We start from the raw sequence: 26,421 nt of genomic DNA, 5'->3' as shown, positions 1-26,421 counted from the left end.
ATATTAAGATCAATTGGACTTGTGATTCCCTGGTTGGGAGTTATTTCGAAACAACTACAAAACGTTTAATAATATCAATCGTGAGTAAACAACGTTTCGTCTGTGTAGTTATATGTGTGATAGAAGTTAGGTTGTAAGAGGTTGAATAAAATTATTTTATTAAATCTCCAAAATTCCCGGTGAAAAACAATTAATGTAATATAACGTTGAATATTAATGTTAATTCACTAGAACGTTGAACGCAGAGAGTGTAAGATGAATATGCGACATAGTAAGATAATTAGAAGACATCAACAATATGTGCACGGTGATAAAGGTGTAAGGAATTCTAATAACCTTCAGTGACTCAGGCCTCGCATCTACAATACTTGTAATACATATCAGTTTTCAATTGAGGATGGCTTTAGGGAAGAGGAAAAAAATAATCCACGCAATTGATCATCCTTTCAAAACTTTATTAGAACATAAATAGGTTCAGCTTAACAATAGTATAGTTTTCGTGTGAGTGATTCCGAGTAAAATTGCACTCCATCTGTATCATATAGAGTTTGTAGACAGTTGAAATCATTGACAAACTATTTATAATGGCTTTCGATAAAATTGGATAATAAATCAAACGAGATGAATTATAATGAAAGGAGAATATCTTCGTAATTTCAGTATAACTTATATTACTATTTTTTTAATAGCGAGCAGATCATGCATGCTCGATGAACTTTTTAAATATAACATGCTTTTTCTGATTCAGAAATCTTATAATTTCAACCAGTTATTGTAATCATGATGTTTTTTTACCATCAAAGTTACGGAATGAGACACTGTGATTTACGCTGATAAGAAAGGGAACCCCAGTTTAAAAATTGAATCATAACTATAATTACTCTTTTATAATACTTTACTCGAAAATTGAAAAAGCTATTTAAATGTCTTCAGAAAAAACCGTGTGTAAAATTTTTCAGTAGATCCAATTCGAACTACCAAAACAAAATACGATTAGTTTCAATTTGCCTGCCGGAAGTGGTTACACATGGCGTGTTTATGATAGAAAATTCATATCATACATTTCATCAAAGGTTCAGTTACGTTTTAGTAATCATATTCTGTGTAACCTGTTACAATATGAATAGACAGTAAGTACTTGTAATATTTTTCAGATCATTAGTATCTGATTTCCAAATGTAAGGCGTCGAACAGCTCAAATTTAAATGGTATCAGTAATGCCTGAAAATTACTGACTGGTACTGTAAGATTGTTCGGAAGTAATTGAGGATTTGAGTGGTTTATCAGGTTCGGCGATCGGATGACTATACTTCGGTTTTTTGCACAACTGCGGATTAGAATCTGACCGACCAACTTCCGCGTCGAATTTCAACTCGTTGCTATTGCTCCTCGCCAGTAATTCGGCTAGATTGGCACGTTTGTAATCTATGGCCATATTTTTCGCGGTATCGCCTATTTCATCCTCATAGTCGGTATCGGCATTAAATTCGTCAACAAGTAAACGAGCCAGCTCCTCGTATCCCTTCATCACAGCGATATGCAAGATCGTTCTATTGTAATTACCTTTGTCTACAGAATTGACATCTACGCTCTTGTTTTTTATGAGTTCAGTTACTTTCTGTAAATCATTCGATTCGGCTGCTTCGAACAATTCATCGACTAATTTGTCATTTAAATAGGACTCTGCGTATTCCGGACAATTTGAATTCTTTTCTATCAGATATTTGGCAATTTTTACATTATATTTATCACATGCAATTTGCAAAGGTATTTCACCTACTTTATCAGCAATGTTGATATCCGCATTATATTCGTCGACGAGAGTTCGCAACAATTTATCATATCCGCGAAATGCGCATATATGAATGGCTGTTTGATTGTCTCTTGTGACGTCTACCGCGTTCACGTCGACTTCTTTACTATTTAACAATTCAACGACTTTTTCAATGTCGTTAGATTTTACGGCCTCAAAGAACCTAATTACCGTTTCGGGAATCGTAGCCATTGCTCAACGGCGATAGCAAAAATACCAACCAATTCAAACCACTCGCTTGAACGATTTATCAAATCTGATTGGTACTGAATTACGTTCAGACCCTCTAGTATTATCTATCGCAGGTGATATTTTCTTCGGATATCAGAAATGAAAAATATACCATAAATCAAATTCATTCAAGCAGTACGCACTTGTCTTGTAGCTCCTTTGCGTTTTCGACCAAACTTTGCGTTCTCAAACAGACGGCAACGACGCAACTTCGCTGTAATAAACAAATAAAACGATTAGACACAATATCACAACTGGACACTCGTCCAATGCATGCGAGTTAGTTTTTCACGACTTTTCTAAGAGAACGTATTCAATTCTCGATACACCTTGGTCCCTACACCAGATGCCCAAAAAACTGGTTGTAATTATTAATTGTCACTTTAATCACTGATTCATACTCTACGGCGAGTTTTTATTCATCAACAATTAGAATTATATTATTAGAATGAGAGACTAGACCTAAAAAATTGAGGCTATATATTCAAAAATGAGTAAAAAAAAATACAAAATCTTAATAGTTCCTTTCTACTATTTTCGATTACTGATAGTTACGTCACTTCTGCTAACAATAGCAAGCTTTGGTACTACTGACCTTCCTTACTCGTGCACTCTGGGAGAATAAAGTTGCGCTTCAGGAACCTCAGTTTCGCCAGCTTGTAATTCTACACCACAAAGAAAAAAGAGAATATTAAAATCTGACGATCTGATGATTTTCAAAAGGGCTTGAATCCAAATTTTGGGAGGAATGCCCATATTTAAAAAATGTTGCAAGTAATCTTAATACATGGTAGAAAATGAAGAATAATATATTCGTGCTATTTGAAGGAGAACATAACGGCATCGCTATGCAAAACAGTTCTATCTCAGGTAATGAAATCTTTCATTTTGCAAGAACTACTGCTGATTAACCCCCAGAATCACTATTTTAAATTACGGCAAACATGGTTTCAGTTTCAAAGTATTAATGACTGACAATAAGCCAGACAGTTTGATGCAGGACGGAGATCAGTTTCGTCCCGAATGAGTTCATACTCACCAGTTTTGTCAACAGTCACAGTAGTTCGGAGGTAATCTAAACTCCGCAAAGGATTCTCAGTAACGACGCGATAGAAATAAATACTTGGTTATCAGACGATCTTTATTTATAGGCACAATACATTTAGTACATAATTTGGAAAATGGATATGCGTCTCGATGTCTGAATTTTAATCGAATGATAAATCAATAACAGTAGAGATAACGAATGAACATGACAAATGAAGATACGATTAAATATGAAGGTTGCATCGTTGCATACGTGATTGAAAATGAAAATATGTAGTGTGTTCGGTATTTCGAGTTCAAAAAAATCATCGAACATGACTCGATTGAATCGGTAAAACTTGATCGATTGATTGATCATTCAATATTTTTTTGAAACGGTGCATTTGAAACAAAAGTTTCGTAAATTTCAGTATGAAGTCTTAATATTGGGAATTTATTTGATGATAGTTTTGGTCGAAATATTTTTCAATTTCGGGTGAAAATATTCATTCGTCTTTCACTTGATGTATCGAATAGGTGCTTATTGATAATATGTAAAAGAATGATTATAATTGATACTTGGTTCATATAAGTTGATAAGTTGTTAAAAATCAGAAGTCTACGGTAAGGAAAAAAATTATAACGAAATAATGCGTCAAAGAATTGATTCCAGTAGTATTCCTAACAATGAAGATTCTGGCCAAGAATCCAGAGGGGTGACCTAAATTATTTATTTACGGTAGGACCTTCAGGGGTGTAAAAACGAGATACAGAATAGTAAACGAACAGTTTCAAAAATACTACGGAAATACCGTAAAAATTGATTTTATATAATTGATTATAAGCAGGTTACGTAATGTATAGACAGTATGATATTTTACATGATACATCGTATCCTGCAGAGATGTGTTGCGACGGTAAGCAAGCCAGAACTTTGGCCGTATGTTGAAAGTATCATAATCACTATCTGATATTGTGGTTTTCATGTTGTGCTGAAGACAATGTGTACAAGATGCATTTCCTAGTATGAGAATTAGATTTCTCATGTTAATGTTCAATCACATGTTTGCATTCCACTTTGTATATTCATTGATCTCTATTTGTCAAATTGTTAGATTATTATACACTGACACAAATACGCTTGTACTACAATTAAGGCTCATTAAATGAATTGAAACTTCAACCTATGAGCTTCGGATTTTTCAGCCCCACCCTTTCAAGAACCGGTTGCAGATTTCTTGTATTTCAGATGTCACTTGTCATACGCTGTTCATCAGCTGAACCTTGCTATGTTTAATAAGATAAGATAATAATATAAGATAAGATAAGATGGTTAATAAGATTTTTATATTAGATAATAAGAAGCCTAATCCGACTCTCAGAAATGCAGTCTGGTGAGTTAATATACAACAGCAGAAGACGGTGAGCTGCGAGGAACAGAAAGACGTCCTGGTTTTTTGGCTTGAGCTTGTCGACTGTAGCTTACAGCAAAATTCAAAATGCGCCCAATGTGTTGCGCCCGCAAGACTCGCAGAAGGTTGTTGGCCTTACTTTTTTTTAGTTCAGTAATTTTTGCTTGGAAATCCGTTTGGTTGACGTTCCCCGGACTGATTAAACCCAAAAAAGAGCAGAAAATACATAAAAAATACGATGTGTCCAACAGCCGCAAAATGACGAAAAAGAAACCAGCAGCAAATAAATGAGAAACTGAAGTGTTTCGGTTTTTCGATGTAACTGTTGATCCATCGATCACGGCGTATTCCGCCCGCGCTCAATTGTTTTCGTTCGCGAAATTACAATGAAATAGTGCATCTGAAACACAGTTGCAGCACTTTTCGGAAACGTCAAGATTTCACCACGTATCAAACAGGGTTAGTCTTAATTTTATCGTCATTTTCAAAGCCGAAAAATTTCCTTCTCGACATCGATTCGTATGACCGTTTCTGAATTGATTGGACACCCAGAAACTAAGATAACACAGCAATGAGAGTGTGGGACCAGCAGCAGAAAAATTAGGAAAATACGTCTTCCGTTTTTTGGCTGTAACTTTTGATCTGTTACTCGCAGCGTATTGGGACTGCGCCTGATCAGTTTCTCTCGCAAATTCACTTCAAAATAGTGCCCTGAATCATCAGGGTCAGCACTATTCGAAATCGTCGAAATTTTTGCAAAAATTTCAAAGGGGTAAGCCTTACTTTTTTGGTCATTTTTGGAGCTGAGAATTTTTCGTCTCGGAATCGATTTGTATGACCCTTTCTAGATTAATTGGACGCCCAGGAACTCACAAAACAAAGTGAAGAAAGCGTAGGACCTACAGCAGAGAAATTACGACGCGAAGAGCAGCAGCAGAAAAATTGAGAAAATACGTCTTTCGTTTTCGGGCTGTAACTTTTGATCCGTTGCTCGCAGCGCATTCGGTCTGCGCTCAATCGATTTCTCTCGCAAAATTACGTTGGAATAGTGCCTTAAAGAATTTATTACAGCACTTTTAAGAATCGTCGAAATTTTCGCAAAAAATCCAAAGGGGTTAGCCTTACGTTTTTGGTCATTTTTGAAGACAGGAATTTTTCGTCTCGGAATCAATTTGTATGACCCTTTCTAGATTAATTGGACGCCCAGGGACTCAGAAAACACAACAAAAAAAGCGTGGAGCGTTTCAACTTAGTATTAACAATTTCATTGAGATTATCAAGTTTAACTCTATATTCGCCAGAGATATGGTTGCAGGTATTTTTTTTTGGGGTTCTGTAGCCAATCTTCTTGTTTATTAGTTTTATATGAATTTGAATAGAAAATAAGAATCCTACGTCCATAGAACTAATCGTTGATAACATGTCTGTAGAGCCTAAATAAAAATATAAATACAAAATTTATGACTTATCACTTACCTGTCCCCACTGCATGTCATCAGAAATTTCCACAAACTTGTATCTAAGAAACAGAGTGATAATAGAGTAATCGTCGAGGGCAGCCTGATTAGAGGCAACCAGTTTCACGTGATGTATTATCGCCTAATTATAGGCAACCGATCTTACGTCACGACGGAGTTCCTAATTATAGGCAACCGATCGTACGTCACGTAAGAGTGCCTAATTATAGGCATCCATACCCGGTTAAGAAAGACTTCCTCGGCTCAGATGTTCTCCTGATACCAGGAGCAGTTTTCTGCTGAAATTTCTCCGATTTGCCTAATTCTAAGCGGATGTAGCACGTAAGCAAGCGATCACATTCCTTCTCGAGCAAGCAGGCATGCATCAAAGCACACAGTATCAACGTCGCAAGCAGTCAATTAATCAGTCCCCGTTTTTGAAAGACCTCCTCGGCTCAGATGTTCTCCTGATACCAGGAGCAATTTTCTGCTGAAATTTCTCCGATTTGCCTAATTCTAAGCGAATGTAGCTCGTAAGCAAGCGATCACATGCCTTCTCAGGCAAGCAGGCGTGCATCAAAGCACACAGTATCAACGTCGCAAGCAGTCAATTAATCAGTCCCCGTTTTTGAAAGACCTCCTCGGCTCAGATGTTCTCCTGATACCAAGAGCAATTTTCTGCTGAAATTTCTCCGATTTGCCTAATTCTAAGCGGATGAAGCATGTAAGCAAGCGTTCACATGCCATCTCAAGCAAGCAGGCATGCATTCAAGCACACAGTATCAACGTCGCAAGCAGTCAATCAATCAGTCCCTGTTTTTAGAAGACCTCCTCGGCTCAGATGTTCTCCTGATACCAGGAGTAATTTTATGCTGAAATTTCTCCGATTTTCCTAATTCTAAGCGGATGTAGCATGTAAGCAAACGATCACATGCCGTCTCAAGCAAGCAGGCATGCATCAAAGCACACGGTATCAACGTCGCAAGCAGTCAATCAATCAGTCCCTGTTTTTAGAAGACCTCCTCGGCTCAGATGTTCTCCTGATACCAGGAGCAATTTTCTGCTGAAATTTCTCCGATTTGCCTAATTCTAAGCGAATGTAGCACGTAAGCAAGCGATCACATGCCTTCTCAAGCAAGCAGGCATGCATCAAAGCACACAGTATCAACCTCGCAAGCAGTCAATCAATCAGTCCCTGTTTTTGAAAGACCTCCTCGGCTCAGATGTTCTCCTGATACCAGGAGTAATTTTATGCTGAAATTTCTCCGATTTTCCTAATTCTAAGCGGATGTAGCATGTAAGCAAGCGATCACATGCCGTCTCAAGCAAGCAGGCATGCATCAAAGCACACAGTATCAACGTCGCAAGCAGTCAATCAATCAGTCCCTGTTTTTAGAAGACCTCCTCGGCTCAGATAATCTCCTGATACCAGGAGCAATTTTCTGCTGAAATTTCTCCGATTTGCCTAATTCTAAGCGAATGTAGCACGTAAGCAAGCGATCACATGCCTTCTCAAGCAAGCAGGCATGCATCAAAGCACACAGTATCAACCTCGCAAGCAGTCAATCAATCAGTCCCTGTTTTTAGAAGACCTCCTCGGCTCAGATGTTCTCCTGATACCGGGAGCAATTTTCTGCTGAAATTTCTCCGATTTGCCTAATTCTAAGCGGATGTAGCATGTAAGCAAGCGTTCACATGCCGTCTCAAGCAAGCAGGCATGCAAGAAAGCACACAGTATCAACGTCGCAAGCAGTCAATCAATCAGTCCCTGTTTTTAAAAGACCTCCTCGGCTCAGATGTTCTCCTGATACCAGGAGCAATTTTCTGCTAAAATTTCTCCGATTTGCCTAATTCTAAGCGAATGTAGCACGTAAGCGAGCGATCACATGCCGTCTCAAGCAAGCAGGCATGCATCAAAGCACACAGTATGAACCTCGCAAGCAGTCAATCAATCAGTCCCTGTTTTTGAAAGACCTCCTCGGCTCAGATGTTCTCCTGATACCAGGAGCAATTTTCTGCTGAAATTTCTCCGATTTGCCTAATTCTAAGCGAATGTAGCTCGTAAGCAAGCGATCACATGCCTTCTCAGGCAAGCAGGCATGCATCAAAGCACACAGTATCAACGTCGCAAGCAGTCAATCAATCAGTCCCTGTTTTTAGAAGACCTCCTCGGCTCAGATGTTCTCCTGATACCAGGAGTAATTTTATGCTGAAATTTCTCCGATTTTCCTAATTCTAAGCGGATGTAGCATGTAAGCAAGCGATCACATGCCGTCTCAAGCAAGCAGGCATGCATCAAAGCACACGGTATCAACGTCGCAAGCAGTCAATCAATCAGTCCCTGTTTTTAGAAGACCTCCTCGGCTCAGATGTTCTCCTGATACCAGGAGCAATTTTCTGCTGAAATTTCTCCGATTTGCCTAATTCTAAGCGAATGTAGCACGTAAGCAAGCGATCACATGCCTTCTCAAGCAAGCAGGCATGCATCAAAGCACACAGTATCTACGTCGCAAGCAGTCAATCAATCAGTCCCTGTTTTTAGAAGACCTCCTCGGCTCAGATAATCTCCTGATACCAGGAGCAATTTTCTGCTGAAATTTCTCCGATTTGCCTAATTCTAAGCGAATGTAGCACGTAAGCAAGCGATCACATGCCTTCTCAAGCAAGCAGGCATGCATCAAAGCACACAGTATCAACCTCGCAAGCAGTCAATCAATCAGTCCCTGTTTTTAGAAGACCTCCTCGGCTCAGATGTTCTCCTGATACCAGGAGCAATTTTCTGCTGAAATTTCTCCGATTTGCCTAATTCTAAGCGGATATAGCATGTAAGCAAGCGTTCACATGCCGTCTCAAGCAAGCAGGCATGCAAGAAAGCACACAGTATCAACGTCGCAAGCAGTCAATCAATCAGTCCCTGTTTTTGAAAGACCTCCTCGGCTCAGATGTTCTCCTGATACCAGGAGCAATTTTCTGCTAAAATTTCTCCGATTTGCCTAATTCTAAGCGAATGTAGCACGTAAGCAAGCGATCACATGCCGTCTCAAGCAAGCAGGCATGCATCAAAGCACACAGTATCAACCTGGCAAGCAGTCAATCAATCAGTCCCTGTTTTTGAAAGACCTCCTCGGCTCAGATGTTCTCCTGATACCAGGAGCAATTTTCTGCTGAAATTTCTCCGATTTGCCTAATTCTAAGCGAATGTAGCTCGTAAGCAAGCGATCACATGCCTTCTCAGGCAAGCAGGCATGCATCAAAGCACACAGTATCAACGTCGCAAGCAGTCAATCAATCAGTCCCTGTTTTTAGAAGACCTCCTCGGCTCAGATGTTCTCCTGATACCAGGAGCAATTTTCTGCTGAAATTTCTCCGATTTGCCTAATTCTGAGCGAATGTAGCACGTAAGCAAGCGATCACATGCCTTCTCAAGCAAGCAGGCATGCATCAAAGCACACAGTATCAACGTCGCAAGCAGTCAATCAATCAGTCCCTGTTTTTAGAAGACCTCCTCGGCTCAGATAATCTCCTGATACCAGGAGCAATTTTCTGCTGAAATTTCTCCGATTTGCCTAATTCTAAGCGAATGTAGCACGTAAGCAAGCGATCACATGCCTTCTCAAGCAAGCAGGCATGCATCAAAGCACACAGTATCAACCTCGCAAGCAGTCAATCAATCAGTCCCTGTTTTTAGAAGACCTCCTCGGCTCAGATGTTCTCCTGATACCAGGAGCAATTTTCTGCTGAAATTTCTCCGATTTGCCTGATTCTAAGCGAATGTAGCTCGTAAGCAAGCGATCACATGCCTTCTCAGGCAAGCAGGCATGCATCAAAGCACACAGTATCAACGTCGCAAGCAGTCAATTAATCAGTCCCCGTTTTTGAAAGACCTCCTCGGCTCAGATGTTCTCCTGATACCAGGAGCAATTTTCTGCTGAAATTTCTCCGATTTGCCTAATTCTAAGCGGATGAAGCATGTAAGCAAGCGTTCACATGCCTTCTCAGGCAAGCAGGCATGCATCAAAGCACACAGTATCAACGTCGCAAGCAGTCAATTAATCAGTCCCCGTTTTTGAAAGACCTCCTCGGCTCAGATGTTCTCCTGATACCAGGAGTAATTTTATGCTGAAATTTCTCCGATTTTCCTAATTCTAAGCGGATGTAGCATGTAAGCAAACGATCACATGCCGTCTCAAGCAAGCAGGCATGCATCAAAGCACACGGTATCAACGTCGCAAGCAGTCAATCAATCAGTCCCTGTTTTTAGAAGACCTCCTCGGCTCAGATGTTCTCCTGATACCAGGAGCAATTTTCTGCTGAAATTTCTCCGATTTGCCTAATTCTAAGCGAATGTAGCACGTAAGCAAGCGATCACATGCCTTCTCAAGCAAGCAGGCATGCATCAAAGCACACAGTATCAACCTCGCAAGCAGTCAATCAATCAGTCCCTGTTTTTGAAAGACCTCCTCGGCTCAGATGTTCTCCTGATACCAGGAGTAATTTTATGCTGAAATTTCTCCGATTTTCCTAATTCTAAGCGGATGTAGCATGTAAGCAAGCGATCACATGCCGTCTCAAGCAAGCAGGCATGCATCAAAGCACACAGTATCAACGTCGCAAGCAATCAATCAATCAGTCCCTGTTTTTAGAAGACCTCCTCGGCTCAGATAATCTCCTGATACCAGGAGCAATTTTCTGCTGAAATTTCTCCGATTTGCCTAATTCTAAGCGAATGTAGCACGTAAGCAAGCGATCACATGCCTTCTCAAGCAAGCAGGCATGCATCAAAGCACACAGTATCAACCTCGCAAGCAGTCAATCAATCAGTCCCTGTTTTTAGAAGACCTCCTCGGCTCAGATGTTCTCCTGATACCAGGAGCAATTTTCTGCTGAAATTTCTCCGATTTGCCTAATTCTAAGCGGATGTAGCATGTAAGCAAGCGTTCACATGCCGTCTCAAGCAAGCAGGCATGCAAGAAAGCACACAGTATCAACGTCGCAAGCAGTCAATCAATCAGTCCCTGTTTTTAAAAGACCTCCTCGGCTCAGATGTTCTCCTGATACCAGGAGCAATTTTCTGCTAAAATTTCTCCGATTTGCCTAATTCTAAGCGAATGTAGCACGTAAGCGAGCGATCACATGCCGTCTCAAGCAAGCAGGCATGCATCAAAGCACACAGTATCAACCTCGCAAGCAGTCAATCAATCAGTCCCTGTTTTTGAAAGACCTCCTCGGCTCAGATGTTCTCCTGATACCAGGAGCAATTTTCTGCTGAAATTTCTCCGATTTGCCTAATTCTAAGCGAATGTAGCTCGTAAGCAAGCGATCACATGCCTTCTCAGGCAAGCAGGCATGCATCAAAGCACACAGTATCAACGTCGCAAGCAGTCAATCAATCAGTCCCTGTTTTTAGAAGACCTCCTCGGCTCAGATGTTCTCCTGATACCAGGAGTAATTTTATGCTGAAATTTCTCCGATTTTCCTAATTCTAAGCGGATGTAGCATGTAAGCAAGCGATCACATGCCGTCTCAAGCAAGCAGGCATGCATCAAAGCACACGGTATCAACGTCGCAAGCAGTCAATCAATCAGTCCCTGTTTTTAGAAGACCTCCTCGGCTCAGATGTTCTCCTGATACCAGGAGCAATTTTCTGCTGAAATTTCTCCGATTTGCCTAATTCTAAGCGAATGTAGCACGTAAGCAAGCGATCACATGCCTTCTCAAGCAAGCAGGCATGCATCAAAGCACACAGTATCTACGTCGCAAGCAGTCAATCAATCAGTCCCTGTTTTTAGAAGACCTCCTCGGCTCAGATAATCTCCTGATACCAGGAGCAATTTTCTGCTGAAATTTCTCCGATTTGCCTGATTCTAAGCGAATGTAGCACGTAAGCAAGCGATCACATGCCTTCTCAAGCAAGCAGGCATGCATCAAAGCACACAGTATCAACCTCGCAAGCAGTCAATCAATCAGTCCCTGTTTTTAGAAGACCTCCTCGACTCAGATGTTCTCCTGATACCAGGAGTAATTTTATGCTGAAATTTCTCCGATTTTCCTAATTCTAAGCGGATATAGCATGTAAGCAAGCGTTCACATGCCGTCTCAAGCAAGCAGGCATGCAAGAAAGCACACAGTATCAACGTCGCAAGCAGTCAATCAATCAGTCCCTGTTTTTGAAAGACCTCCTCGGCTCAGATGTTCTCCTGATACCAGGAGCAATTTTCTGCTAAAATTTCTCCGATTTGCCTAATTCTAAGCGAATGTAGCACGTAAGCAAGCGATCACATGCCGTCTCAAGCAAGCAGGCATGCATCAAAGCACACAGTATCAACCTGGCAAGCAGTCAATCAATCAGTCCCTGTTTTTGAAAGACCTCCTCGGCTCAGATGTTCTCCTGATACCAGGAGCAATTTTCTGCTGAAATTTCTCCGATTTGCCTAATTCTAAGCGAATGTAGCTCGTAAGCAAGCGATCACATGCCTTCTCAGGCAAGCAGGCATGCATCAAAGCACACAGTATCAACGTCGCAAGCAGTCAATCAATCAGTCCCTGTTTTTAGAAGACCTCCTCGGCTCAGATGTTCTCCTGATACCAGGAGCAATTTTCTGCTGAAATTTCTCCGATTTGCCTAATTCTAAGCGAATGTAGCACGTAAGCAAGCGATCACATGCCTTCTCAAGCAAGCAGGCATGCATCAAAGCACACAGTATCAACGTCGCAAGCAGTCAATCAATCAGTCCCTGTTTTTAGAAGACCTCCTCGGCTCAGATAATCTCCTGATACCAGGAGCAATTTTCTGCTGAAATTTCTCTGATTTGCCTAATTCTAAGCGAATGTAGCACGTAAGCAAGCGATCACATGCCTTCTCAAGCAAGCAGGCATGCATCAAAGCACACAGTATCAACCTCGCAAGCAGTCAATCAATCAGTCCCTGTTTTTAGAAGACCTCCTCGGCTCAGATGTTCTCCTGATACCAGGAGCAATTTTCTGCTGAAATTTCTCCGATTTGCCTAATTCTAAGCGGATGTAGCATGTAAGCAAGCGTTCACATGCCGTCTCAAGCAAGCAGGCATGCAAGAAAGCACACAGTATCAACGTCGCAAGCAGTCAATCAATCAGTCCCTGTTTTTGAAAGACCTCCTCGGCTCAGATGTTCTCCTGATACCAGGAGCAATTTTCTGCCAAAATTTCTCCGATTTGCCTAATTCTAAGCGAATGTAGCACGTAAGCAAGCGATCACATGCCTTCTCAGGCAAGCAGGCATGCATCAAAGCACACAGTATCAACGTCGCAAGCAGTCAATCAATCAGTCCCCGTTTTTGAAAGACCTCCTCGGCTCAGATGTTCTCCTGATACCAGGAGCAATTTTCTGCTGAAATTTCTCCGATTTGCCTAATTCTAAGCGGATGAAGCATGTAAGCAAGCGTTCACATGCCATCTCAAGCAAGCAGGCATGCATTAAAGCACACAGTATCAACGTCGCAAGCAGTCAATCAATCAGTCCCTGTTTTTAGAAGACCTCCTCGGCTCAGATGTTCTCCTGATACCAGGAGTAATTTTATGCTGAAATTTCTCCGATTTTCCTAATTCTAAGCGGATGTAGCATGTAAGCAAGCGATCACATGCCGTCTCAAGCAAGCAGGCATGCATCAAAGCACACGGTATCAACGTCGCAAGCAGTCAATCAATCAGTCCCTGTTTTTAGAAGACCTCCTCGGCTCAGATGTTCTCCTGATACCAGGAGCAATTTTCTGCTGAAATTTCTCCGATTTGCCTAATTCTAAGCGAATGTAGCACGTAAGCAAGCGATCACATGCCTTCTCAAGCAAGCAGGCATGCATCAAAGCACACAGTATCAACCTCGCAAGCAGTCAATCAATCAGTCCCTGTTTTTGAAAGACCTCCTCGGCTCAGATGTTCTCCTGATACCAGGAGTAATTTTATGCTGAAATTTCTCCGATTTTCCTAATTCTAAGCGGATGTAGCATGTAAGCAAGCGATCACATGCCTTCTCAAGCAAGCAGGCATGCATCAAAGCACACAGTATCAACCTCGCAAGCAGTCAATCAATCAGTCCCTGTTTTTAGAAGACCTCCTCGGCTCAGATGTTCTCCTGATACCAGGAGTAATTTTATGCTGAAATTTCTCCGATTTTCCTAATTCTAAGCGGATGTAGCATGTAAGCAAGCGATCACATGCCGTCTCAAGCAAGCAGGCATGCATCAAAGCACACAGTATCAACCTCGCAAGCAGTCAATCAATCAGTCCCTGTTTTCAGAAGACCTCCTCGGCTTAGATGTTCTCCTGATACCAGGAGTAATTTTATGCTGAAATTTCTCCGATTTTCCCAATTCTAAGCGGATGTAGCATGTAAGCAAGCGATCACATGCCGTCTCAAGCAAGCAGGCGTGCATCAAAGCACACAGTATCAACGTCGCAAGCAGTCAATCAATCAGTTCCTGTGTTTGGTAGACCTCTTCGGCTTAGATGTGCTCCTGATACCAGGAAAAATTTCACGCTGAAATTTCTCCGATTCGCTTAACTCAAATTGGAAGTAGCGTGTGAGCAATGTTTGCAATAGTAAATTTATTGCAAGTCAAGGACATATCTTGTACGGGACGGGGTGAGAGGTTTTGTGAATAATTGGAACAACCAATCATGATTATCAAATTTCAATTTATTTCTGTGATTAATTTAACATATTTAATTCGTGTATTTTCATCCGTACTCCAAAGCTCATAATCTCAGGTCATAACGTATGTTGTTCATACACAATATTACATATCATATATACTATACTATATTCAACTACAATACGTATTTCTTTATACATTATACAGTTACACATTCATGTATATACCATTATTACAATTATTATTATTATATCTAACATATTCTACATCCACGGATATTACATGTGTACGGTATAGTGATAACTGGCAGTACAACTTTCAACAGTAATGGCGGTACTAATTTTTTTGGTCATTTTCGAAGCCGAAAAATTTTCGTTTCGGAATCGATTCGGATGACCGTTTCCAGAGTGATTCGACCCGCAGAAACTCAGAAAACACATTAAAAATAGCGTAGGACCAGCAGCAGAGAAATTACGACGCAAAGACCAGCAGCAGAAGAATTGAGAAAATACGTGCTCCGTTTTTTGGCTGTAACTTTTGATCCGTTGCTCGCAGCGCATTCAGACTGCGACAAATCGATTTTTCTCGCAAAATTATGTCGGAATAGGGCCTGAAAGAATTCATTGCAGCACTGTTCAAAGTCGTCGAAATTTTCGCCAAAAATGCAAAGGGGTTAGCCTTGGATTTTTTTCGGCCGAAAAATCTTTTGTCTGGGAATCGATCCGTATCACGCTTTTTAGACTAATTCGACGCCCAGGAACTCAGAAAAGAGATGAAAAATAGCCTAGGACCAGCAGCGGAGAAATGACGATGAAAATCATGAGTTTTTTGGCCGTAACTGTTTAGCTATCGCTCGCAGCGTATTGGGACTGCGCTTAATCGATTCCTCTCGCAAAATTACGTCGGAGTAGGGCCTGAAAGAATTTATTGCAGCACTTTTCAAAGTCGTCGAAATTTTCGCCAAAAATGCAAAGGGGTTAGCCTTGGATTTTTTTCGGCCGAAAAATCTTTTGTCTGGGAATCGATCCGTATGACGCTTTTTAGACTAATTCGACGCCCAGGAACTCAGAAAACACATGAAAAATAGCCTAGGACCAGCAGCGGAGAAATGACGATGAAAATCATGAGTTTTTTGGCCGTAACTTTTTAGCTATCGCTCGCAGCGTATTGGGACTGCGCTTAATCGATTCCTCTCGCAAAATTACGTCGGAATAGGGCCTGAAAGAATTTATTGCAGCACTTTTCAAAGTCGTCGAAATTTTCGCCAAAAATGCAAAGGGGTTAGCCTTGGATTTTTTTTGGCCGAAAAATCTTTTGTCTGGGAATCGATCCGAATGACGCTTTTTAGACTAATTCGACGCCCAGGAACTCAGAAAACACATGAAAAATAGCCTAGGACCAGCAGCGGAGAAATGACGATGAAAATCATGAGTTTTTTGGCCGTAACTTTTTAGCTATCGCTCGCAGCGTATTGGGACTGCGCTTAATCGATTCCTCTCGCAAAATTACGTCGGAGTAGGGCCTGAAAGAATTTATTGCAGCACTTTTCAAAGTCGTCGAAATTTTCGCCAAAAATGCAAAGGGGTTAGCCTTGGATTTTTTTTGGCCGAAAAATCTTTTGTCTGGGAATCGATCCGTATGACGCTTTTTAGACTAATTCGACGCCCAGGAACTCAGAAAACACATGAAAAATAGCCTAGGACCAGCAGCGGAGAAATGACGATGAAAATCATGAGTTTTTTGGCCGTAACTGTTTAGCTATCGCTCGCAGCGTATTGGGACTGCGCTTAATCGATTCCTCTCGCAAAATTACGTCGGAATAGGGCCTGAAAGAATTTATTGCAGCACTTTTCAAAGTCGTCGAAATTTTCGCCAAAAATGCAAAGGGGTTAGCCTTGGATTTTTTTTGGCCGAAAAATCTTTTGTCTGGGAATCGATCCGTATGACGCTTTTTAGACTAATTCGACGCCCAGGAACTCAGAAAACACATGAAAAATAGCCTAGGACCAGCAGCGGAGAAATGACGATGAAAATCATGAGTTTTTTGGCCGTAACTTTTTAGCTATCGCTCGCAGCGTATTGGGACTGCGCTTAATCGATTCCTCTCGCAAAATTACGTCGGAGTAGGGCCTGAAAGAATTTATTGCAGCACTTTTCAAAGTCGTCGAAATTTTCGCCAAAAATGCAAAGGGGTTAGCCTTGGATTTTTTTTGGCCGAAAAATCTTTTGTCTGGGAATCGATCCGTATGACGCTTTTTAGACTAATTCGACGCCCAGGAACTCAGAAAACACATGAAAAATAGCCTAGGACCAGCAGCGGAGAAATGACGATGAAAATCATGAGTTTTTTGGCCGTAACTGTTTAGCTATCGCTCGCAGCGTATTGGGACTGCGCTTAATCGATTCCTCTCGCAAAATTACGTCGGAATAGGGCCTGAAAGAATTTATTGCAGCACTTTTCAAAGTCGTCGAAATTTTCGCCAAAAATGCAAAGGGGTTAGCCTTGGATTTTTTTTGGCCGAAAAATCTTTTGTCTGGGAATCGATCCGTATGACGCTTTTTAGACTAATTCGACGCCCAGGAACTCAGAAAACACATGAAAAATAGCCTAGGACCAGCAGCGGAGAAATGACGATGAAAATCATGAGTTTTTTGGCCGTAACTTTTTAGCTATCGCTCGCAGCGTATTGGGACTGCGCTTAATCGATTCCTCTCGCAAAATTACGTCGGAATAGGGCCTGAAAGAATTTATTGCAGCACTTTTCAAAGTCGTCGAAATTTTCGCCAAAAATGCAAAGGGGTTAGCCTTGGATTTTTTTTGGCCGAAAAATCTTTTGTCTGGGAATCGATCCGTATGACGCTTTTCAGACTAATTCGACGCCCAGGAACTCAGAAAACACATGAAAAATAGCCTAGGACCAGCAGCGGAGAAATGACGATGAAAATCATGAGTTTTTTGGCCGTAACTGTTTAGCTATCGCTCGCAGCGTATTGGGACTGCGCTTAATCGATTCCTCTCGCAAAATTACGTCGGAGTAGGGCCTGAAAGAATTTATTGCAGCACTTTTCAAAGTCGTCGAAATTTTCGCCAAAAATGCAAAGGGGTTAGCCTTGGATTTTTTTTGGCCGAAAAATCTTTTGTCTGGGAATCGATCCGTATGACGCTTTTTAGACTAATTCGACGCCCAGGAACTCAGAAAACACATGAAAAATAGCCTAGGACCAGCAGCGGAGAAATGACGATGAAAATCATGAGTTTTTTGGCCGTAACTTTTTAGCTATCGCTCGCAGCGTATTGGGACTGCGCTTAATCGATTCCTCTCGCAAAATTACGTCGGAGTAGGGCCTGAAAGAATTTATTGCAGCACTTTTCAAAGTCGTCGAAATTTTCGCCAAAAATGCAAAGGGGTTAGCCTTGGATTTTTTTTGGCCGAAAAATCTTTTGTCTGGGAATCGATCCGTATGACGCTTTTTAGACTAATTCGACGCCCAGGAACTCAGAAAACACATGAAAAATAGCCTAGGACCAGCAGCGGAGAAATGACGATGAAAATCATGAGTTTTTTGGCCGTAACTGTTTAGCTATCGCTCGCAGCGTATTGGGACTGCGCTTAATCGATTCCTCTCGCAAAATTACGTCGGAATAGGGCCTGAAAGAATTTATTGCAGCACTTTTCAAAGTCGTCGAAATTTTCGCCAAAAATGCAAAGGGGTTAGCCTTGGATTTTTTTTGGCCGAAAAATCTTTTGTCTGGGAATCGATCCGTATGACGCTTTTTAGACTAATTCGACGCCCAGGAACTCAGAAAACACATGAAAAATAGCCTAGGACCAGCAGCGGAGAAATGACGATGAAAATCATGAGTTTTTTGGCCGTAACTTTTTAGCTATCGCTCGCAGCGTATTGGGACTGCGCTTAATCGATTCCTCTCGCAAAATTACGTCGGAATAGGGCCTGAAAGAATTTATTGCAGCACTTTTCAAAGTCGTCGAAATTTTCGCCAAAAATGCAAAGGGGTTAGCCTTGGATTTTTTTTGGCCGAAAAATCTTTTGTCTGGGAATCGATCCGTATGACGCTTTTTAGACTAATTCGACGCCCAGGAACTCAGAAAACACATGAAAAATAGCCTAGGACCAGCAGCGGAGAAATGACGATGAAAATCATGAGTTTTTTGGCCGTAACTTTTTAGCTATCGCTCGCAGCGTATTGGGACTGCGCTTAATCGATTCCTCTCGCAAAATTACGTCGGAGTAGGGCCTGAAAGAATTTATTGCAGCACTTTTCAAAGTCGTCGAAATTTTCGCCAAAAATGCAAAGGGGTTAGCCTTGGATTTTTTTTGGCCGAAAAATCTTTTGTCTGGGAATCGATCCGTATGACGCTTTTTAGACTAATTCGACGCCCAGGAACTCAGAAAACACATGAAAAATAGCCTAGGACCAGCAGCGGAGAAATGACGATGAAAATCATGAGTTTTTTGGCCGTAACTGTTTAGCTATCGCTCGCAGCGTATTGGGACTGCGCTTAATCGATTCCTCTCGCAAAATTACGTCGGAATAGGGCCTGAAAGAATTTATTGCAGCACTTTTCAAAGTCGTCGAAATTTTCGCCAAAAATGCAAAGGGGTTAGCCTTGGATTTTTTTTGGCCGAAAAATCTTTTGTCTGGGAATCGATCCGTATGACGCTTTTTAGACTAATTCGACGCCCAGGAACTCAGAAAACACATGAAAAATAGCCTAGGACCAGCAGCGGAGAAATGACGATGAAAATCATGAGTTTTTTGGCCGTAACTTTTTAGCTATCGCTCGCAGCGTATTGGGACTGCGCTTAATCGATTCCTCTCGCAAAATTACGTCGGAGTAGGGCCTGAAAGAATTTATTGCAGCACTTTTCAAAGTCGTCGAAATTTTCGCCAAAAATGCAAAGGGGTTAGCCTTGGATTTTTTTCGGCCGAAAAATCTTTTGTCTGGGAATCGATCCGTATGACGCTTTTTAGACTAATTCGACGCCCAGGAACTCAGAAAACACATGAAAAATAGCCTAGGACCAGCAGCGGAGAAATGACGATGAAAATCATGAGTTTTTTGGCCGTAACTTTTTAGCTATCGCTCGCAGCGTATTGGGACTGCGCTTAATCGATTCCTCTCGCAAAATTACGTCGGAATAGGGCCTGAAAGAATTTATTGCAGCACTTTTCAAAGTCGTCGAAATTTTCGCCAAAAATGCAAAGGGGTTAGCCTTGGATTTTTTTTGGCCGAAAAATCTTTTGTCTGGGAATCGATCCGTATGACGCTTTTTAGACTAATTCGACGCCCAGGAACTCAGCAAACACATGAAAAATAGCCTAGGACCAGCAGCGGAGAAATGACGATGAAAATCATGAGTTTTTTGGCCGTAACTGTTTAGCTATCGCTCGCAGCGTATTGGGACTGCGCTTAATCGATTCCTCTCGCAAAATTACGTCGGAGTAGGGCCTGAAAGAATTTATTGCAGCACTTTTCAAAGTCGTCGAAATTTTCGCCAAAAATGCAAAGGGGTTAGCCTTGGATTTTTTTTGGCCGAAAAATCTTTTGTCTGGGAATCGATCCGTATGACGCTTTTTAGACTAATTCGACGCCCAGGAACTCAGAAAACACATGAAAAATAGCCTAGGACCAGCAGCGGAGAAATGACGATGAAAATCATGAGTTTTTTGGCCGTAACTTTTTAGCTATCGCTCGCAGCGTATTGGGACTGCGCTTAATCGATTCCTCTCGCAAAATTACGTCGGAGTAGGGCCTGAAAGAATTTATTGCAGCACTTTTCAAAGTCGTCGAAATTTTCGCCAAAAATGCAAAGGGGTTAGCCTTGGATTTTTTTTGGCCGAAAAATCTTTTGTCTGGGAATCGATCCGTATGACGCTTTTTAGACTAATTCGACGCCCAGGAACTCAGAAAACACATGAAAAATAGCCTAGGACCAGCAGCGGAGAAATGACGATGAAAATCATGAGTTTTTTGGCCGTAACTGTTTAGCTATCGCTCGCAGCGTATTGGGACTGCGCTTAATCGATTCCTCTCGCAAAATTACGTCGGAATAGGGCCTGAAAGAATTTATTGCAGCACTTTTCAAAGTCGTCGAAATTTTCGCCAAAAATGCAAAGGGGTTAGCCTTGGATTTTTTTTGGCCGAAAAATCTTTTGTCTGGGAATCGATCCGTATGACGCTTTTTAGACTAATTCGACGCCCAGGAACTCAGAAAACACATGAAAAATAGCCTAGGACCAGCAGCGGAGAAATGACGATGAAAATCATGAGTTTTTTGGCCGTAACTTTTTAGCTATCGCTCGCAGCGTATTGGGACTGCGCTTAATCGATTCCTCTCGCAAAATTACGTCGGAATAGGGCCTGAAAGAATTTATTGCAGCACTTTTCAAAGTCGTCGAAATTTTCGCCAAAAATGCAAAGGGGTTAGCCGTGGATTTTTTTTGGCCGAAAAATCTTTTGTCTGGGAATCGATCCGTATGACGCTTTTCAGACTAATTCGACGCCCAGGAACTCAGAAAACACATGAAAAATAGCCTAGGACCAGCAGCGGAGAAATGACGATGAAAATCATGAGTTTTTTGGCCGTAACTGTTTAGCTATCGCTCGCAGCGTATTGGGACTGCGCTTAATCGATTCCTCTCGCAAAATTACGTCGGAGTAGGGCCTGAAAGAATTTATTGCAGCACTTTTCAAAGTCGTCGAAATTTTCGCCAAAAATGCAAAGGGGTTAGCCTTGGATTTTTTTCGGCCGAAAAATCTTTTGTCTGGGAATCGATCCGTATGACGCTTTTTAGACTAATTCGACGCCCAGGAACTCAGAAAACACATGAAAAATAGCCTAGGACCAGCAGCGGAGAAATGACGATGAAAATCATGAGTTTTTTGGCCGTAACTTTTTAGCTATCGCTCGCAGCGTATTGGGACTGCGCTTAATCGATTCCTCTCGCAAAATTACGTCGGAATAGGGCCTGAAAGAATTTATTGCAGCACTTTTCAAAGTCGTCGAAATTTTCGCCAAAAATGCAAAGGGGTTAGCCTTGGATTTTTTTTGGCCGAAAAATCTTTTGTCTGGGAATCGATCCGTATGACGCTTTTTAGACTAATTCGACGCCCAGGAACTCAGCAAACACATGAAAAATAGCCTAGGACCAGCAGCGGAGAAATGACGATGAAAATCATGAGTTTTTTGGCCGTAACTGTTTAGCTATCGCTCGCAGCGTATTGGGACTGCGCTTAATCGATTCCTCTCGCAAAATTACGTCGGAGTAGGGCCTGAAAGAATTTATTGCAGCACTTTTCAAAGTCGTCGAAATTTTCGCCAAAAATGCAAAGGGGTTAGCCTTGGATTTTTTTTGGCCGAAAAATCTTTTGTCTGGGAATCGATCCGTATGACGCTTTTTAGACTAATTCGACGCCCAGGAACTCAGAAAAGAGATGAAAAATAGCCTAGGACCAGCAGCGGAGAAATGACGATGAAAATCATGAGTTTTTTGGCCGTAACTTTTTAGCTATCGCTCGCAGCGTATTGGGACTGCGCTTAATCGATTCCTCTCGCAAAATTACGTCGGAATAGGGCCTGAAAGAATTTATTGCAGCACTTTTCAAAGTCGTCGAAATTTTCATCAAAAATCCAAAGGGGTTAGCCTTACTTTTCTGCTCATTTTCGGAGCCGAAAATTTGTCGTCTCGGAATCGATTTGTATGACCCTTTCTAGATTAATTGGACGCCCAGGAACTCAGAAAACACAAGAAAAAAGCGTGGGACCAACAGCAGAGAAGTTACGATGAAAACTTTAGTTTTCAGTTTGTAGCTTTGTATGCGTCGCTTGCAGCTTGTTCGGATTCCGAATTCTATGTAGATACAGTCTATTTAAAAATGATTTTTCACAGCAATCAAAATTGTGAAAATTTTGAATCAAAAACTTTGCGTTAACCGAAGCTGAAAATCTTGTGTCCAGAATTGATACGAAATACCGTCTATAGAACAGTTGGACCTCGAAGAAAGAAGACAAGACATATATAGGTCTACGTCGAATTAACAATTCATCAAAACCCAGAAAACGCGAGGACAGTCTTCGGTTCACACGTGTGAGTTTCGGCACATCGCTTACAATGACTATATATTGCGCGGAATCAATTGCCTTTGCAAAATTACGTTGACATAGAGCATTCCCTAACAACACCTCTCGCGCTAAACCTCTCGCTGAGTACATCAAAATCGAGCCTGACAGCAAAATCCCTCGTTACTGTACCAGTAACAATAGCCTGCCCACAAAAAATATTTAAATTAAAATCCTTACCACCAATTACGTCACTTCACTGTAAAAAAAAAAAAAACCACACTCAAAATATAGAATGGAGGACGAAATGAAAAATTCGGAGTTAGTCTTACCTGGCCGGCCTTCTTAGAGAACGAAAAATGAACTACTGTGCTTATTTATCAGTATGCTTAAGATGAATAAACGCGTCTTCGAACTGAGTAAGAAGTAGTTCGCTGCCATCGGACCTCTGAGAAGTTTCATTTGATTCAGGGAAATATATTTCGCCGTTTTATTATTTCCGCAAGCTTCTCCAGGAAACGCATCCTTATCCAGGGATGATCTTTTTTTATAAAAAGAGAGTACTCACAGAAAATCTCTTGATATAATTACTTACGTAAGAAGCGTAAGATTCGCGCTCGAAGTTATTCTGATACACGATATTCTCTTTTGTGTAGCATATTGATCCACGCTATCTTCGTTTGTACCATAAGTTCGAAGAATATCATTCTCTTTTCCATCATCCAGCTAACAGCATTCACCTCTTTTTGCGTATGTGCTTCAGTATAGATATATGCGTATTACATGCTTGCATACATCGGTTGAACTAATATGGGTTAAAAAATCAATAATATTGCGATTGCTCCGTCATAAAGGTAGTCCACGTACCTACAGTTATACAAAGATGCGCTATAGGTAGAGTTAGTCAAGGCATGATGCATACATGAAAGAATCATAATAAAGTTTGTTTCATTCCTCAAGGGATTTTTATAAAAAAGAATTGTTATTGAACAATTGATTTTTATAAAAATGAAAGAATTACAACGAGTAGCGTAAAAAGCTTTTCGTAATTCGGACAACGTTGAAGTGCAAGAATTATTTAATCTCCTTTAAATCCTGCTACTTATATTTTAATTATAAAATAAATACCGACACTCATTTCCTGACTGTTTGATCTGACAATTTATTTTACGCAAATTTTACAACTATTTAGTATTCGTCTTGTACTAACGTATACATCAATTTCTTAACAATCCACGATTAATAGACGAGAGACTGTAATCCATCGAAATAATAATTTTTGTACCAATTAAACCATGACTGAAATACATCAAGTTTATAATGTTTCGTCAAGTGAAATATAAAATTTATTATGCATATGTGATTGAGGTTTCAAGATAAGGTTAATTTCACGAAATATAATATGTTATCAATGTATTTGATTAGCTGTACGTTCTCAGATAATACAGGACTGCGTTTTTTAGTGTATCACATTGAATAACTTCATTTGATTACATAATTGTGTAAAATTAGCATGGAAAAATTGTACCGATGCAGTATTGTTGACAATTATATAAAAACAATTTTTTGTTCAGCATTGTTCAAAATTACTTGAAACTTATGCTAACAAAAAACTCGCCAAGTTCAACTCCAAAATTTTCATTCCGTCCCTTATTCTATATTTTTTGTGTTCATTTTTTTTTTCTACACGGATGTTATAATATTTGTTGTAGACAAGAGTATTGCTGTTAGTACTCATTTGAATGTATACTGTCATTTTGGTGGTTTCTAAGTTGCAAAGTAATTTTTTATCGTTGGCTTCCACTTTAATATACTTGGCACAAGGTTTTTACACCAGAGGTGCTTCTGGGGTATAACTATAGTATGGCACAGATGTATCGCTACTTACACATCACCATGTATGTCCAGTTTCCAAACATCAGGCTGCGCTATAGCACTCAAGGAGTTGCCTAGTCTATGCGATGTTTAACAAAGATTCGCCTGTATAAACGATCTGGGAGATCCACTTCAACATAGCAAATGCTAATAACGTAAACCTGACCTAAGTCATATTATATCCATATTAACAATCTTTTTGAAAAACATAGAAAATATAGAAATACATCTTTTCTAATGCACGAAAAATAATTATGATGTTTTCGTAGAAACTTCTTGACAAGCCACAAAGGATCATTTTATCCATTAGACTTGAAATAATTATAAGACGTCAAAGTTTATTTAATAATATTAGTATAGTTATTTTTCTTCTTTCGTAAAAAGGGCAGCATTTTAATGAGTGTAAAGAAATGGGCAGTCATATATCCAACAAGAGCACCTGTAATACATGGAATAGGCCAGGCTTGCCAGGGTCTATTCCAATCCAGAGGAATTACTGTGGCACCAAGCCAAGTGCCAAGTAGAGTACCCTCTATGTTTCTCCTGACAGCTTCAACGAGAACATTATTAGTCTGTAACGGAGCTCCAGTCAAGAGTGCTATGGATTCGTCAACACCCAAGTGAAGACTAGCTGGTATTAAGGTTAGGCTTGTCAGTGTGATGGTGAGCATAATGGTTTCCTCATGATGTGTCAGCAATGGGCATCCAAAGAAAATGACCATTACGTAATAACTAAGCGCCGTTACGACTAATGATACCAGAAACTTGAATACATCCTTGAATCGTTTACTCCATGATTTACTCGCCTTGGTTGACGACCTTGAATCGATCTTGGACAAGGTTGGTAGATCCGTATGCAGTAGCGAGAATGACAGTTTCGTCACCTCTGCAAACATCAGTATTATAAGAAAGGGGATAAACTTGTAAGTCCCCACATTGTATAGGTTGTCATTGAATTTCAGCAAAATCAGTATCCCCGGAAAGTAGATACACGTAAAAAAGCAATAATACAACAGCAATCGTTGTTTGGGTGGATGGTCTTCGTCCAACATAGCAGTATTTGCCAAACCTAAAAACATCAGAATTATTATTAATGACCAAAGCATATAGATTGTCGAGATTAGTCGAGCTAAGTTATTTCAAGATTAGGCACAAAGAATAGGTGAATGCAACCATGTTGTGCAAATTTTTAATTTGCAGATAAATAATGAAGTGCACGAATTTTAATTTTCACAATGATTATTCACCGTATTTTCTACATTTAAAACTGTAGGAAAACACTAGTGTACTACATACTTACGATTAACAGACAAATTGATCAAAAATGTATCGACAGTAGATGTAATTTCAAAAAACAATTCCTTGAAGATTGCAATAGTTAAAACATATCTGTTATTTCAATCAAACTACTGACATCACTGCAATAAGTACGGATTTTCATAGGCGGATGTCAATAAACTTCTATGAACGATCTCGTCAAATTTTTCACCGGGAATCAAATGAAATCAATACTCTTCGAGCACAACCTCAACTGTCACGCAAACAACTGAAGGAAACAGTTGGATCATGAACTATACACATGAGTGATAAATACAGGAAGAGATTTAAAATGAGTAAGCTGTCTAGTACTCAGTTCTACCGTTCGTGGCAGTAGCATCGCGACACGATTTGATTTTTCGATTTTCCTGTTTCACATGGTCCGACATGATTAATTAGTACGATCGGTGCACAAATTAGCACGACCGATTAATATAAATTACCAACATAATTCGTATTTGCGCCTTTGTAAATCCAGCAATATTGCATTGCCTGAAGATGTATAAAGACGTTCAGCCTTGGGCCTCGCCTTGGGCGCATATTTTCACCGGCTAGTCGAAATATATTGCGGATCTTCG

The 26,421-nt window shown here is 40.6% G+C and overlaps 2 protein-coding genes across 2 annotated transcripts; both read right to left on the bottom strand.

Annotated features, from left to right (window-relative positions):
• Positions 1-1,228: 1,228 nt before the first annotated feature.
• LOC124415866 (alpha-latrotoxin-Lhe1a-like) lies at positions 1,229-2,684 on the bottom strand. The gene is made up of 2 exons (XM_046896550.1): positions 2,640-2,684; positions 1,229-2,258 (listed from the first exon to the last, which is right to left on the bottom strand). Exon 2 carries the CDS (start codon positions 2,003-2,005, stop codon positions 1,229-1,231), a length of 777 nt encoding a protein of 258 aa, XP_046752506.1. The 5' UTR covers positions 2,006-2,258; positions 2,640-2,684.
• A 22,171-nt stretch (positions 2,685-24,855) lies between these two features.
• LOC124407221 (phosphatidylinositol-glycan biosynthesis class F protein) lies at positions 24,856-26,121 on the bottom strand. Its single transcript, XM_046883207.1, has 2 exons — positions 25,827-26,121; positions 24,856-25,595 (listed from the first exon to the last, which is right to left on the bottom strand). The coding sequence occupies exon 2, from the start codon at positions 25,576-25,578 to the stop codon at positions 24,865-24,867; it is 714 nt and encodes a 237-aa protein (XP_046739163.1). The 5' UTR covers positions 25,579-25,595; positions 25,827-26,121; the 3' UTR covers positions 24,856-24,864.
• Between the last annotated feature and the right edge of the window lie 300 nt (positions 26,122-26,421).

The sequence above is a fragment of the Diprion similis genome, chromosome 1, assembly GCF_021155765.1.
Source record: "Diprion similis isolate iyDipSimi1 chromosome 1, iyDipSimi1.1, whole genome shotgun sequence".
In the NCBI taxonomy this organism is placed as follows: domain Eukaryota; kingdom Metazoa; phylum Arthropoda; class Insecta; order Hymenoptera; family Diprionidae; genus Diprion; species Diprion similis.
This window is presented reverse-complemented; position numbering and strand designations above follow the sequence as displayed.

Bases quoted from the DNA above. Each gene is read 5' to 3' on its own strand.
- LOC124415866 (XM_046896550.1), bottom strand. From the start codon at position 2,005: ATGGCTACGATTCCCGAAACGGTAATTAGGTTCTTTGAGGCCGTAAAA.
- LOC124407221 (XM_046883207.1), bottom strand. From the start codon at position 25,578: ATGTTGGACGAAGACCATCCACCCAAACAACGATTGCTGTTGTATTAT.